This window comes from Pezoporus occidentalis, unplaced genomic scaffold (genome assembly GCF_034315485.1).
Source record: "Pezoporus occidentalis ecotype Australia unplaced genomic scaffold, CSIRO_AGI_Poc_V1 ctg151, whole genome shotgun sequence".
Classification (NCBI taxonomy): Eukaryota; Metazoa; Chordata; class Aves; order Psittaciformes; family Psittacidae; genus Pezoporus; species Pezoporus occidentalis.
The window spans coordinates 1188442-1204839 of record NW_026913328.1 but is presented as its reverse complement, the minus strand read 5'-3'; the positions used below and the strand labels follow the sequence as shown (position 1 = coordinate 1204839).

The 16398-nt window shown below is 41.4% G+C and overlaps 1 protein-coding gene across 1 annotated transcript in view; it reads left to right on the top strand.

The window, feature by feature from the left end:
• The first annotated feature begins 1518 nt into the window (after positions 1-1518).
• PRKACB (protein kinase cAMP-activated catalytic subunit beta) overlaps positions 1519-16398 on the top strand; it is a 74274-nt gene continuing 59394 nt past the window's right edge. Inside the window, exon 1 of the mRNA XM_062611244.1 lies at positions 1519-1780. Within this exon, the coding sequence (XP_062467228.1) occupies positions 1735-1780 (46 nt within the window). The 5' untranslated portion in view covers positions 1519-1734. The remainder of the gene's footprint in view (positions 1781-16398) is intronic.

Genomic DNA, 16398 nt, shown 5'->3' with positions numbered 1-16398 from the left:
TTTCTGATCTTCAAAGCAATAAAGACGTGGCTGCCCCAGAGCCTGTTTCTTTAACCATAAAACCTGCTTCCTCTGAAGCAAGCAGTATCACACAGATCAGGATAATGCAAGTGAAAAGGTGAAAAGCAAGAGGAAGTCCCTCAACTGTAGTGTTCCTTGATAGAACTTCAACCTACAAAACATCAAGATAATTCAGGTAAGTGCTCCCAAAACTCTGCAGCTGGATAACCCAGGCAAGGGGTTATCACTGTCAAGGTAGAAGAACACACTAGCTAGGTATGCCTAATGTTCATACAGTGTGCTCCAGAGCAGTCACAGGAGACTGGAAACTTCCCAGAAGTATCTGCTTTCATGTGTGGAAATTGGGAAGCGGATGCGTACAAAATCCCTTAGAGAAAGGTAATTGAGGCCATGACAGTGTGTGCAGCACCAGCAGGCAGCCCACAGCATGAGGAGAGGGTTTTGGTAGCCCCTGTGAAAGGTGGTAGCTGAGATGGCTGCCGTCAGAGCAGTTCATGGAGCCTGCAGCCTTGGAGAAAGAACGCTGCCAGAACAGGCTGGGCATCACGTAAATTGTCCTGGCAGAATATATATGGTTTGTGATCCCTAAGATTAGCACTTCTGTTCTCCACTATCCTCACTTTAAGGCACATAGAGCCTACTTTTTGATAAGCATTTCTTTCCAGAGCTAAAACACTCAAAAGTGTTTTTACATGGTAAATATATATATTCAAAGACTGCTATTATCAACTCGAAAGTCACAATACCGTTTGAAAATGCATAGCGTAGCTATTTATGACATGAGTGGCAGAGAAAGGGGGGAGTAAAAAAAAAAAAAACCTCTTTCCTGGCAGCTCTCTCACTCTGTATTTTTTTCCTGTAGTCTGTTGAGCCGTGTAAAAACAGTCTGTGAACAGGCGGCAAGCGCGACTTCCCTCATGTTCGCTGCCGCGGCGCAGGCCCGGCCACGACGGGTCGGGAAGACCCAGACGGCGGCCACGGGATGGCGGCCCCACGGAGCGCGTATCCACGAGCGGCCGGGGATGTTACGGGGGATGCGGGCGAGCCCCACGCGCGGGCGGGCGCAGCCGCAACGTCGCGAAGCGCTCGGCCGTTGGGGTCACCTTGGGCCCAGCACGCCGCGCCCCCGACCCAAGAGCAGCACACTGCGGGCGGGAGGGAGCCCTGGACAAAGGGCACAGGGCCGCTTATACGGCACCGCCCCGTGAGGCCGGGCACCGGCCGGGGCTACACAGGGGCGGCCGTGCCCCCGCCGCGGAGGCCGAGGGCAACCCGACCGCCCCGGCCCTCTGTGAGCCACCGCTGGCACGGGCGAGCGCCGCCCCAAGCTCCTGTAGCCCCTTGTCTGTCCGTCTCTTCCTCCACTCGGGCCCGGCCTCTGGGGCAGCGCCCCCCGCCCTCGGCAGCGGCGGAGTCCAGACCCATGGACGGCGGCATCCCGCGCCCCGCGCGCCCCCGGCGGGCGGCGTAGCAGAGAGGAGGCACCGCCCCGGCCGTCATTTCCGCCGTGTGTCGGGGTGGGGGAGGGGGGCATAGCGCTCGCCTCCTCCTCCGCGGCGGCCGGAGACACAGAGACCTAGCGCGGGGCGAGGGGAACCAGTCGCCGCCGCGCCCGCGGGCCGCGCCGCCCCGCCAGCAGAGCCCTGCCTCCTCCCGCCGCAGCCGCCCGGCATACTTCCCGCCCCCCCGGCCCCGCGCCGCCTCGGCCCGGCCATGGGGAACGCAGCCACCGCCAAGAAGGGCAACGAGATCGAGAGCGGTGAGTGAGGGGGACCCGCCGCCTCCGCCCGGCGCCTAGCTCCGCTCCCCGAGGAGGGGCCGGCGGGCTGGGCCCTGCGCGCCCGCCGCGCGCCGCTGCCGCAGGCCCCGCGGCCTAGCGGTTGAGGCGCCGAGCCCCCTGCCCCGCGCAGGCGTGTGCGCGTCGGTCGTTGGCTCGGCGCGGCCTGCTCGTCCCCGCGGAGAGCTCGTCTCCGGGTTTAGTGCCTGAGGCAAAATGAGGGACGAATCCGCTTGCGGCTGCTGGGCCGAGGCCGCTGCCGGGCCGCTCGTCCGGCTGTCCTGCAGCAGGTGTCTGTCCCTGGCCAAGGAGGAGCCGCTCCACGGCGGGGCCCGGGTGTCGGCGGGCAGGTGTCAGCGCCTCCGCCAGCCTCCATCCTGGCCCCGGCCAGCTCGCTTTCCCCACCCATGAACACACCCTTGCCGGCGGGGGAGGCCGCCCGCCGCGCTCCGTCTGCGACGGGAGGGTTTTCATCCCGCTGCGGGGAATGTAGGTCAGAAACTCCTGAGCCTGCTCGGATCGTGCAGCCCCGGTGACCCCGCCGGTGCTGCCGCTCCCCGGGACACGGCCCCAGCCCCGCGGCGTGTTTACATCGGGAGCGCGCCGGGAGAGCAAACGCTTCTCTCCAGATCCGTGGGTAAAATGGAAGACAAAAGCATTGATCTGAACTTGTCATTGCAGGGTGCTTTTTGCTGTTTTGTTTTCTTCTCCCTGAATATTTCAGCATGATCTTAAAATGTTACAAAGCTGATTCAGTTGAGGGGAGGAATACAGACTTTATTTTTAGCAAGTTAACTTCCTTACTTTTCTTCTAGTGGAAAACTTCGGGTATGTTTGTGATGGATAAGAGAAAAGCCAAGACGTAGAGAGCAGCCGGTTGTGCAAGCTCAGTGTTCCTACAACAATACCCTTTGTTACTGGAAATTCCTTGGGCTGTGTTAAAGTGGAAAGAAGTTTAAACATCCAAGTTACTTTTTTTTTTGGCAGTTTGTTTACTTTTTGAGTGTTTATTACTTGAGGCTTGAGGTAGAACCGAGTAACCCCATTTGTCGGCTAGCGCCTACCCACATATTCCTCTGCTCCCGGGGAGCTGTATGGGTGTCTCGAGGTGTGGGACCCGGGCTCTGCTTCACCTGCCCAGTCCTCCTCTGTGGTTTTGCCTTCCAGTTCTTGTATCTTATCTCAGTATTATTATTATTATAGATTTCACAATCCAAATGTTTATAAGTATTTGACCATTACTGTTTAGTGTTTTTTATTTATTTATCAGAGTGCATTAATTTTTGATAGGGAGTATTTTAGCCTACCTGTAAAGATATGTGTGGAGAAGGAGAGGGAGAGTGGGTGAGTTGTTTGAGGTACTTCAGATGACAACACTGCATTTTGTACTTCATAGTAGCTGTATTGTTATTAATCTGTACAGTTAAATAACACTACACCACACAATGTTTACTTCTAATTCTTAATAGATTCTTTCCTTTTATTACCAAATACAGTGATTTTTAGGTTGCAGGAGGAGTTTGCTTCAGAACTCCTGTCTCCTTTTATTAGAGTTTAAAAATGAAATGGCACTGTAAATATCAAGCTCAGATGTTCAGTTACTCAGTATATTTAGCAGCTGAAAGCTCTGTAAGGTTTCAGCTTCTGTTTCTTCATCATTGCCATCCTGCTGGGAAAGACCAGGATTCACTTACTGTGGAGAATGAATAGTATATGAATACTATATGTATAGACACAAATTACTAGAAACAAGTCTTGGTTTACTGGTAGTGAAAGTTGATGTGTAGTCTATTGATACAATACATGAATGCTGAAAACTGAGAAAACATAAAATATGATGGAGCTTTATTATTTCAGATATGTGTATGCGTGGTTGGACCAGTTTTCCTCGTTTGTGTGTTAAGTGTCCTGAGTAGTACGTATTCTAAACTTCAGAACTCTGAAAATAAAGTTATTTGAAGTGGTAACAGAAAAATATCCAGGTTTGACTCATAAAGGTGATGTTATGCTCTTGATCTGTGCATGGAGCTCATGGTATTGTGTGGATCAAGGACATGCTAAGGTCCCTGAAAGAACAATGAAGGGTAACGCAGCTTCCACTGATAACTATACTTCATGAAGTTCATGAAGTGTAATTTGAGACCTCTTTCGCTATCTGTGGTCAGCACAGTAAACGCGGTTCACCTCACCGTGGCCCTTATGTTCTTCGTGTTTACTTTAGCTTTCCATATATATTCAGATACCTTCAATACTTTTTACTTCACTTGGACTGCAAAGAGGAATAAAACCAGTTATAGGTGAACACCAGTAATAGAATGGAGCAAATGTTTCAAAGTATTCCTAGGCAGAAGTTGCAGGTGAATGAAATCTGAATGCTGGTTAATTTTCTTCAGCCTAGCCACCAAAAAAGTGGACCAGGCTTGCATAGCAGGGTGAGATACATGGCTGTATAGACAGAAGATGGGAAGCTTCAGCATAGTCTATTAAGGCTTTCCTTCTATGCTCTTCTGTTCCATATTCTCCTAATATGCAATGGCTTTTGATTTGGAGGACTAAAATAAGAAGTGATCATTTACAAAAGAGAAGCTTAAGGGTTCTGTACCTGTTTTAAATGGGTTTATGGTTTTTCACAGGGCACAGCAGCCTGCAAATTCTGAGGGTCTTTTAGAATAACAGTGTAAATGTTTTTCATTTGGAGTCTGAAGAGACACAGTTGTTAGTTTTCTGAAAAGTTTGACAAAGTTTGATCCCTCATCCTAATATTCATTTAATTATTCATTGTTTGGGTTTGTTGGGGTTCTTTTTTCAGTTGCTGATTTATAGTAGTTGAAAAACCTTATTTTGCAACCCATGAGTTAAAAATGTCAACATGTAGTAGATTAAATATTAAAAAAAAAAAGCCACAGGCAGTCTACCTTAACTTGTTGCAATTACTGTAGGAAAATGTTAGCTGCTTTAATATTCATTGTCTTGGAATCATTTGTTGAAGTAGCACACAACATAAAGTAAATGTAACTACAACACATCTCTTGAGTTTAAAAAAGGTTATATTGTATTTTTTTAACCCAGTAAGTGAATCTGTTACTTCCAAGAGCATTATTGATTTTATATGAAACGGGAATGTTTTGACTGCTAGAACTAGTTTATGAGCTGGAATGAATGTAAGCCTTGCAAATTGTAAAGTTTGTAGAGAGCTGTAGCATTGGGGTTTTTGGTGTTTCGTTTTTTTTCCTTCAGGTAACTTGATAATACAGATTTTTTTTTAAGTAATTACGATGTGTGTCTCTGAATTATTTACCCCTTCAGATGTGCAGGATAATGTCATACATGATAGCAAAAAGTTTGTTTAGAAATTAATTAGTAATCTCACAGGTGTTTTGTTTGGTTTGTTTTTTCCTAGCTTCAGTCCTACTTAGCTGTGATCTTGTCTGTCTGTTTCTTTTTAATCACCAAACTGGGTTAGAGACCAGGTGATTAGAACACACTCTTGGGTGACTGGCTGATAAGTATACTTTCTCTTCTTCCAACAGATCTTGAAACCACATAGGCTTGGCTTCTGGGTTATGTTAGCCAGGATTCAAATGATCTTTGCTGCTTTTTCTGTAGGAATATGTGGTAGGAAATTGCTATTAAAATATATGCTTAAAATTAAACTATACGTGATTTTCAAAGCATAATTCTGTACACACACCTTCTTACCTGGTAGCCGTATCTCCAGCTTCTAGTGCAGGAGGAATTTATTAATCTAGAACGGCTTTACTAACTTCAACTTCTGTGGTCTTTAAATACCCAAGTACAGTGTGTGTGATGTGTATTCTGCATGTGAGTTTTATGTTCATTCACTCCTCCTCAAAGTGTTCCCACTACAATATATTCAGTATGACAGAGTTCCTATTATAGTCAATTCTTCCCTTTTTAAAACTCTTATAATTATTCTGTAAGTAGTGCTTCTTTGAAATGTGCTTGACAGGAAGATGCAGCCTCCTTCATTTTCCTTTGCCAGTAGATTTTAATTTCCTCGGGACATTTCTTGGAACTAAGATTTTTTTATTATTTTTATTTTTTTTTATTTCTTATTTTTCTTGTGCATTTAGTGCTGGGTCATTCTGCTGTATTTACTCATTGAGGACCAAAAGAGACCACAAGTTTGTTTTTTGTAAAGACTGGATGAGGCAAACCTCTGTTATTACTGACCTTGATTAGATTAAAATCAGTGAAGTGGAGGTGAAAATCTTCTTGTACATTACTTTTCCAAGCTTGCCAATTCCCTGTGACTCTTCCAGAGACCTTGTTTCAGTGTTTTTAAGTGTGGTATTGTTCAACAGTAGTTTTTCTTATCCTCTCTGATTTTGAAATGGATAGCTTTTGGGGCCTTGCTTACACATTCTAGAAACATCAGCTATAGTATGTATTGTATAAATAGTAATTAACAATATATATTCCAGTGATGCTGGAATGGACTGTATGCATAACATCTCTAAATGATGCATAAAAAGCTTCTTTCCTTATACTTTTGGGCTTGTATTGTCTTACTATTCATCAGCTGGGTGTCAGCAATAAGGAAATAAGGAATTTTCAGCATTGTCTGAATATCAGGAGTACTTATAATTACCTGCTGAAGAACTAAAAATTCCTTTGCTGTAATAACCAATGTAAGACTGCCAGTATGCACCATCTGAAAAGAGGCACCATCTGAAAATTCTGCTTTAATTAAAATCAAAATGCTTATTCACAGCTTGGACTAGCAAGAGAGAGGCTATCATTCAGTAAATGGTAGCCACATGGTAGCATAACAAAAGGTCAGAAGGACCTCCAAGTGACAAATTAGATTATGCATTTTGCTGTTGCAGTTGGGCCTTTATTACAGCCTCAGACGGCGTTAAAGATGGAATATTTTAAATTACTTGACATTTCCTTGTTTCTGGCTTTCTTTAGTGTTTGTTCATTTACCCATATATCCACATTCATAGAAATGACAGTCAAAAGTAGTATCTTGAAAAATACTCAGATTTCTCATACTTTTGGCAGCAGTCGCGTTGTTCCTCAGTGTAATTAAGGCTGTATCTGTGCTGCAAAAGCTGTCTCGTTAGTACAGGGAGCAGAATGTGGACAGAGAAGTAAGAGAAAAACCTGTGAGGTCGCAGTGCTGCAAGTTAGGGTGTTGCAGGCTGCCCTGCTTTGCAGTGTGTGTCAGGCTGTCCGGGAGTCTTCTTCAGTTAGTTAATTTCTTCCGTAACTGACACATCTGTTCTTTGGACAGAGCTGTGGAAAGGCCTTTGGACGACTGTCAGATTTTATGTGTTCTGCCTGCATCCTTACTTTAGACATCATGAAGGGCTTGTTTGCCCAGAAGCTCTTTTTTTTTTTTTTTTTTTAAACTACAGCAGTTAGTTTAATAAAGGATATTGTCTCTGCTACACAGCAGGCTAGTTCCGAATCAGATTCAAGTACAGCACATTTTTTTTAATCAGTGCTTCTGCTCATTTAAGTTTGGAGAGCTTTCAGTGTTAGGAACCTTGAGTCCATGAGGATTTTTCCTATGAACTTGTAAAACTTAGGGCTAGAACTTTGCAGTCTGCCCTGCAGTGCTGCTCTCAAGCTTCATCTTTGTTGCAGGTGCAAGGTGCTATTTCATAAGCATTTCTATCAGCTGCAGTTCTGCTTTTCTGTGCCTGCCACTTCTCCTGCCTCTGTGCCCTCAAGTGTGCTGGAGCAACTGTTCATGATACAGCAAGGTGAACTGAATTTGAGATTGATCTAGGTTAAAAATAACCCTGCAGAAAAGGGAAAGCAGAAGAGACTTACTTAACCTGGATCAGCTTCCTGATCCAGTTCACTGCAGCTGCCCTAGCAGTTGTACCAGTGCAGGTATGACACAGAGGTGGCACTGGATAGCGGGAAGAAAATAGGGGTTGCCTGACCTACTGCTCTTGCCAGAAGGAGAGCTGTGGTGGTGTGGTTTCAGGCTGTACTGCAAGTCTTTTCCTACTGTAAATGGTTTCTACACTGTGAGTTAGAAATGCTTCCTGGAGAATGGGAGAGAGGACAAAATACCAGTGAAATTGTTAAGGAGGTAAGTGAAGCGAGAAATGTGTTGTCTTAGGAGTTTTGAAACTAGAAGATAAAATCATAAAATTACTTTTACTTTCCTTTTTTTCCCTTTTTTTTTTTTTTTTTCACTCGTTTCCCTACCCCTGGTATGGTTAGGAAAGGATTACACACATTCCTCTGTGTAATTTTATTTATTTGTGTTATCTTGGTGTTCAGTAGAGCTGGTCGTGAATCAGGACCCCATTTTGTTTATACAAACACCAACCAGACAATTTATTCTCCCAAACCTACATGTTTTTGTTGTTGAATACAGACAGATGGGAAATACAAGATGAGACTATTCATCTATGTAGCAGGAGAATCAGTATAAAGCAATTTGAAGGTATGTTTGTAGATGTTGCTGTCCAGGAAGCTGAAAGGAAGATACTGGGGTAGCCATGTCTGTGGTGCTCAGGATCAGCAGCAGTAAATGACGGCCTCTTCAGTGCTTGGTTGAGCCTGTCTCTTTGTGTCCTGCTTGCTGTTTCTTCAGCACTGCAGCAGAACAATGTCCGCTAAGAGTAAGGTGTCACAAAATGGCTGAGCCCGTTTGGTGGCTTGTACTGTTGAAAAATCTGGTTTTATTCCTAGATGCTTCACAAGTCAGAGTTCAAGTGTTCTTTTTCTGATGCATTGATAAGCTGTTTTACATAGGCAGAAAACCATGTGGGTTTTATCTCTTTGGTTATCTATAATTATTTTGCATGCCAGATCAATTCATTGAGGTGTCAGATGGCAATAGACAGATTCAGAGGAAGCGCTGAAAGCACTGTTGGTGATGAAATGGTGAGGTGGTGAGGAGTCTCTTTTCTTAGTACTGAGCTATTAGATTAACTCAATAGTTTCCTAAAACCTGACTCTGCTAACTTGTAAGTGATTACTCTAAACTACCTCATTGTCTGCCTTTGTTCATATAATTATTTATTTCAGGGCTTGAAGGTTCTAGTGAGAGATGTTAGCATGTAGCAGTTAGATTTTACTTTTTAAAGCTTTTAGAATTATATGAAGATAGAGAAAAAATGGCAAAACATTACTTCTTTGCATCTCCATACCTAGCGTATAGATCTTTAAAACTTTTAGAACTAAGTGTTTTTTGTTTAGTTTTATCACTTTGTATTTAGTTTCAGGGTTTTTTTTTTTTTTGCCAATTTGATATTCAAAATAAGAAATGTTCCAAAGTTTTTATTCATTCGTTTTCTCATCCTTACACTATTTTCAACTTCTTCCCTGTCCAGAGGGGTTAATCTGTAACCATAGAGGGCTTGCTAGCTTGTGATATAATGAGTTCTGGTACGTATTCTTAGATAGGCATGTAGTAAGTAACGTTTAGACTAACTCTGTGGGTTGCTTAACATTTTACCTTGTAATAAAGGTGTGGAAACACTTTGTTGGTTTTGTTTTATGGTGATTTGGTTTTGTTTTTAAAAAGCCACAGATTTTATGACTTCAGGCTAAACTGCTTTGTTTTCAATGGTTCTTTACATTGGGGTATCATCTGTAATTTTGAGCCATAGTTTTGAATGTTTTAGAAAATCTTTTGGAAAATCATAGAGGTATATAAATACACTCTTCCTGTTAAACTGGCCTCCAGACTCTGGGAAGGCAAAAATCTTTTCCATGACATAGCTGTTCTCTACCAGAGAAAGCCTGATGGTCATTTTGAGCCAAGTTCTCTCCTTAGGAAGGGCAGAGTTACTGTTCTATCTTGCACTGTTTCTTCTGAGAGATAGGGCATCTGTGTGATAGACTAACACTTAAATGTTTCATACGATGTTAAAACAAGGGGCACAGAAAATCATCCTTCAACACATTGTGATGAATGAATATCTAATCTGCTGGGTGGTTTGTAGAAGTAAACGTTAGTTTAGTTATCCCTCTGCCTTTTTGTTAATACACTGTAAGGTTTAAACAGAAGACATCAGGAACTTCTTGCTTATTTTCATTCAAGTTAGGCTGTTTCCAGCAAGTATGTACTTGTTAACCTACTGCACTTGCTGTTAGCACTTGTCTGGAAACCCACAGACTTCCACAGCTGCGGCGTGGTTCACAAAATTTAAAGCAAAGGAAACTGCATTTCTGGCACGAAGATGAAAACTTTAAAGGTAGAAAAGATTGTTATTTTGCTTGTGCCCAGAATCCGTTGCTCTTCCTTCTCATGAAATGACATAATTAAGGGTGTATGTACTCAGGTACATCAGCAGGTGCATTGTAATAGTAATTAATGTTAGTTTTGATTACTATGATATTAGGCAGTTTGAAATTCTTTGTTTGTCTTCTAGCAGGTAACAGTAATAGGTTTATTGTCTATTTAAATTCTAATTGTTAAGCATATGATAATCTAGCCTTACTTTGCACAGGGGGAATGTGACTTCACCAAAGTCTATCATTAAGATGAAGTTTTTAATGCAAATTACCTGCATTCAAGCATTTTATTAACGGATCCATAGATTAATGTGGAGCCTGGAGGTTTTAATCAGGGTTTCTTATTGAAAAACAGGGTAGGTGGTGAGAGAGAGTGAAAAAAAGCGTTCCATATTTAAAATCATGCCAACCAATTTAAAAGATCATGGTATTTGCTTCTAACAGATGTCATTATGATGAAAGGAGATAAGTTTTCATTGACTTGTTGAGGAATATTTTATGTCAGACAGTTTTTAAAAATCAGTGCTTCCGACATATATTTGGTCCTTGTGAAAACTTGTGTAATGAGAAGTAGTGGTCTCACCGGAATTGAGGGCTGTGCACGCTCTGCAGTCCCAGTACTGGTACTCCGCTTTGGGAATTATGCGTTAGACATCCTAAAGCAGTAGGCTGCAACATGCATCCTAGTTTCTCTCTATAGCTTAAAAATGTACATTGTAGTGGTAGCTGATGATGTGAACTGAACTTCAGAGTGAAATAAGGTGCTAGATTATTTAGTTTAATAGCTTATATGAATATCAAATGGCAAAACAGGTCAGTCTTGTGATTAGTTTAAATCTATAACAGCTTCATAGGTTAAGGAATTGCCTGGGAGGTTCAGGGTTTATAGTGCTTTTTAATGGTTCTTATGGTTGTCTACTGGTTCTTTTGCAAATTAGCAGATGTTTTTTATCTCTCAGTCTCTTGAGGACTAGTGATCAGATGCAAAACTGACACAAAGCCAAAATTAACTGAATTTTTACGAAGGTTACGCCAATACCTAATAACAGTTCAATTTTTATCTAAATTTTGTCAATTGTTATGACACGCTTTCCTCCAAAGCGTGTCATAACAAAGTATTTCTCTTTTGATGCTACCTACATAATAATCCAACTGTTTATTTAGTATGAAGAAATTATTTAATTCACATATTAACTTACCTCTTTTTATATTGGACTGCAGGGTAGAACATTCTTGAACTTTAAATTAGTACGTCCAAGGTGTTGGTGTTTTTTTATCTCCTATTTTCATGGCTGATAACATTTGTTGCCATTTGTAAGTAGCGAACATATTAAACATGTTGCATCTGAGGTGAATATTCAGGAAAAGCTTGGCAAGGATGGCAGAAGGTGCTGAATGATTTCCATATGAAGAATTACTATGTGACATCTCTTCTATCTAAAATCAATAGAGGATACAATCTGTAAAATTACCAATCTCTGTGAGGCATGTGAAATGAGCAGTGTCCTATACTTGCCCTGTTCTTGCTTTTGTTAAGCAGTCACTTTGAGTCACTTTTTCTGTTGGCTTTTTCCTTTGGGACAGATCAGTTTAGTCCTAATAAAACAGTAGAGCCTGCCTTGAGATGAGGAACTACAGAAAAAGAGGGTGGAGAGAAACCAGGCAACAGCTAGTAAAAAATGTGTGAGTCAAGAAATTTAAAAACAGGGAGATAAAAGGAACCCTTAGCAGAGTATAGTGTGGGTCTTGTCCGTGTTATTCTGTCCTGGAAGAAGGAGCTTATGAAAGCTAGTCAGAGATGTTCTGCCTGAAGAGGTGGAAGTAAATGCCAAAGGTGTCAGGGTCATCCTGTGAAGCTTCTTCCTCCTAGTTGCAGCTTGGTCAGAGCCAGTGGAGTTGATGAAGAGATCCTGCATCGCATAGAGCTTTAGAGAGGAAGTGCATAAACATAAAGGTGAGCAAAGAATCTTAATAAGAGATTTTGGAGAAGCTGGAGGAGGTGTTGCTGTTTGTCCCACTAAGGCCATGGCACGTGTGTGTTCTACAGGGAGCTAAACTCTTGGGACTTCATTAGCAGTATGGATGTGCCCATTCTTTAAAGTAGTTTTCCTGGCTGGGCTCTGGATGTAGCCCAGAGTACAAGATGGCATCTTGTGTCTTCTCATGGTAGGAGATCTTGTCTCCTGTCTGGGCAGGGCCAAAGGTGAGAAAGTGAAGTATGAATGCATAGTGGAATTTTCCAGGACAAGGTGGGAAGATGAACTGGGTGTCATGAAGCTGACTACAAATACTGTCTGGGGAAACAGTTGTGTATCGCAGGGACAAGGATTTTCTGCTGGTCTTACAGGTGCCTCAATCTTGTAACTAGGAGTTACACTGTTGCTGTAGAGGTGGCATTGAAGGTCAGGGCACCCAGGACTAGCTTCATGCCAGGTACTCTAAGCCCCTTTATTCTGCTGCCACAGATGCCAAGTATACTTAGTGTGTTGTATAGTTTCAGCACCTTTAGTATTTTCCTTTGATACCTGTTACAGTGAGTCTCTTATTTATGTGCAGTTCTAGCCTTCTTCGTGCACTTCACTGTATTTCTTGCTGTCCTCACCTGTGTTTTCCTGTAGTCTGCATGAGACAGTTTTATGTTGCATTAAAAAAAATGTTTCCTGTACCAGACGTGCTTTTTGTTTGTTCTTTATGTCATGATAATTGTAGGTGCTACTTGTATACCTTCAAACCGTTGTTTGTTTGGGGGGTTCTGCTGTTATTATTTTAATGGGTAGTATCTCTTTAGAAGCTTGCTATTTTCAGGAGCTGAAGTGGTGTTATAGAGTTGTTCCCTTCAGGAGAGTTGTGTTTTCTTGGTGGTGATGGGTTTGGAGGGTTTTTTTGTTTATTTGTTTTAAACAAAAGTGTTTTGGAAATTATTAGCAGAAGGAATACAGAATATAATTTGGCCAGATAATTTGTGCTTTTCAATTGTAAGATAGTGTTATACGATGATTTGTTGGAATTTTTGAATATGTTGTAGCCACAATTACTTGTTGGTATTGCTGATGCTTTTTTCAGGACTTCTTGTAGAAGCAGTTTTATAGTTTCTGCTGGGCAAGAGCTGTGTTTTCAGAGTAGAACCTGATTTTTGCTGGTATGATGGTTTTTCTTAAAAAAACCAAACACCACTAAAAAAACCCCAAAACCCAAAAAACAACAACAAACAAAACCCAGCCAACCAAACCAAGCAAAAATCCATGTTTGTATGGTCTCCATCTTCAGGTTTCAGGCTATAGTTATGAAACTTTTTTCGAGTTGTTGCTTACAGTGTAGTTACATGATGAATTTTCTTTGGCAGTAAAGCTGGCTTGAAAAAAATACCTGCCCTGACTGCCCCTGCAGGTCTGGGCTATAATTTGCAGTTCCTCAAGTGCCAGTACAGCTGTTTGAGGATTGCTCTGAAGTGTCATCAAAATGGTTAAATCCCTTGCTCCTGCTCTGCTCTTCTAACCTGTTGATTTCATGGACCTCTCTTAAACTATGGCCTAACTTTATGTGGGACTGATACAAAGGAGGGAAGTGAAAGAAAGGGTGAAACATTGTTGTAAGTGAATTTTTCCACTGAAGAAAATGAAGCATTTGTATAAAGGGAAGCAGAAAATGCTAGTGTCACACAGTGTTGATCTAAGCTTTTAGACATGTTAACCTGAGATGGTTTTTAATTTGAGGGGCTCTTTGGAGCCTTCCTTTGAACCAGAGATGTTGCTTGACTGACTTCTGTAATGATGTGCTTCAACACACCATTCTCAAATACTGTCAGTGAAAGCTGTCTCATTTATGCTTACTAGTGAGACTGAAATAGTATTTGTACACTTTAGTTCTTCAGTGTGATTGCTCTCATGGTCATCGGAGCAAAGTTTATTTTGGCAAAGTCATCAAAAGGATCCCAAGTCTTTTTCTTCATATTTTTAATTACTCCAGAATGTACTCAAGCTTTTGTTAGGACAAATAAAACTGGAAGATGACTAAAATGTACACACTTATTTTAGATACAGCATGTGAGTAGAGTGTAACAGGAGGAAGGAGACATGCAGATCTGTGTAGTAGCACAATGAGAGATGTGAAAGAACCAAATATCAAACCTGGCCTAAATTACATAGTAAGGCTAGAGGTATAAACACTGCAGATTCAGTATGATCTTCAACAAGAAAAATGAAGGCATCGCTTACATTTACCTTTTCTGCAGCTGAACTGAATTTTCCACTTAAAGGTGAAGATACCAATTTTTCTGCAGGATATATTTTTCATTTAAAGTGAACATAAAGTTTGTAGCCTTACTGCCCTTTCTTTCAAAAGATTACTTGTGGTAGTTCTGCCATTCTTTGTGTGAAAATAATCCCCAACAGAAAATAGTAGTTGGCTGGTTTTTCACAGTTCTATTCAGAACACTGTAATTTTCTCCACCAACTAAATTGACTCATTCATTTCCACTAATACATACAAACTTACTTGTTCTGCTGCCAGTCCTCTTGTGAAGAGGACTAGCCCGAAACACAGTGGCTGGGAAAACAGGGTAGTAGATGTTCAGTATGGAAAGCCTATAAAACACAGTTTTTTCACACATAGTCCTTTAGGACTTGGACATGGGAGGGAGATTTTTCACAATGAGAACAATCGGCCGTTGGAATAATAGCCCCAGGGAAGTGGTGAATTCCCCAACATTGGAGACTTAAAATTTGAGTGGACAGAGTGCTGGGCCATCTTGCCTAGACCATCCTTTTGCCAAGAAAAGCTGAACCAGGTGATCCTTTAGGTCCCTTCCAACCTGGTTTCTATGATTCTGTGATGTGTAATGCTGAAGCTGAGTAGCAAAGCAAGTGTGTTGAGCTTGTTACTTGTACAGCTCTTGAGAGGGGCTTATAGAAAGTGACTGCATGTTGGGAAGGAGAGAATAGAGATCAGGTACATTTATGAGAAAGAGAGCATTGGTGAAAATTTGGATTTCTCTCAGATTGCCTGAAGAGGGCAAAAGTTACATGAATAGCTGTTGTGATTTCCTGTTGAATGTACATTTAATCATGAAAAAAAGGAGACACTTAGTGAGCTTGGGGAAAATGCATGCTGCAGTTGCTTAAGACAAATTATATTCATATAATGGGCATAAGACACAATACTGGTGGTTTTCTGAGAGTCAAAGTAGTAGTAAATACTGAAAAAGAAAGATGCAAGAGAATAAAGCAATATTATGATTATCGCTATTAAGCATTTACTAATGATACAAGTAGGAGCAATAGCATTATTGCAGAGGAATATTCTCCCTCTTCCAGAATAGAGGAGCACACTAGTGTTACATGTAAATAAGTATACACACACATATACAGATACGCTTACATATACATATGTGTGTGTATGTATATGTATGTATGTGTATATATATATATATATATATGTATATATATATATAAAACTCTTGACACATATAAAAACCTGATTTTCCTTATTGGAAATAAGGAATATTAACTTTTTGTTGTGTTAGGAAAAAAAAACTGATCGTTTTCTGGTACACAAATCTCTTAATGTTACTTTTCTTTGGGGTCCTCACTGACAAGAAGCCATTGGACCTTTCCTTTCACTCTAAGAATATGATGAAACAGTGAATCCCCCTATTTGTGTTTATGTGATGAAGTGTTGAATAAAAGGTAACATTGCATTTTTTCTGTGTTTCCTCATATGGCACAGCATATTCTCTCATGAAAGATTAAATTGCAGATGCTGCTGACATCTGTGACTGTTTGGGAGGTTCTTGTCTCTTTGGAGGAGGGTTATCTGAATTGTAATTACTTGTCTCCCGCAGCAGTGACAACTTTTCTGTATCCTTTTGTAGGAGACAATTTGGAACCACAAACAAAAACAATTCTTCATTTTTGTAGCTATCTATTTTTACTGGTGTGGTTTTCTGGTCTAAACACAGCTTGATTGTCACAGCATTGGTTAGTGTAGAACTGAACTTAGAGGACTGCTATGTGAAGTACCAAAATGCTGTGCTTAGAATTAGGCATTGTTGCTGCTTAAGAAGTGCTTCCAGAAAATCATTCTTCTCAAGTACTTCTTCAGTAGTGATGGTATTTAAGAAGGGACAGCAAAATTAGAACAGTTTTGAAAGATGACCTACAAGCAGATATAAATCTGGTCCTTCAAGTTGTTACAGTTTAAGAAGGCAAAAATGTAGTCATAACAGTAGTCTGATATTTATAGCATACTTTGTACTGAAGTATGCATATACTGTATGTGTAGATGGAATTCACTTAACTGAAGGAAAATCTGAACAAGGGGAAGAGGATATTTTCCACTGCCGCCATTTTGTGACTTTTTCACATTGAATA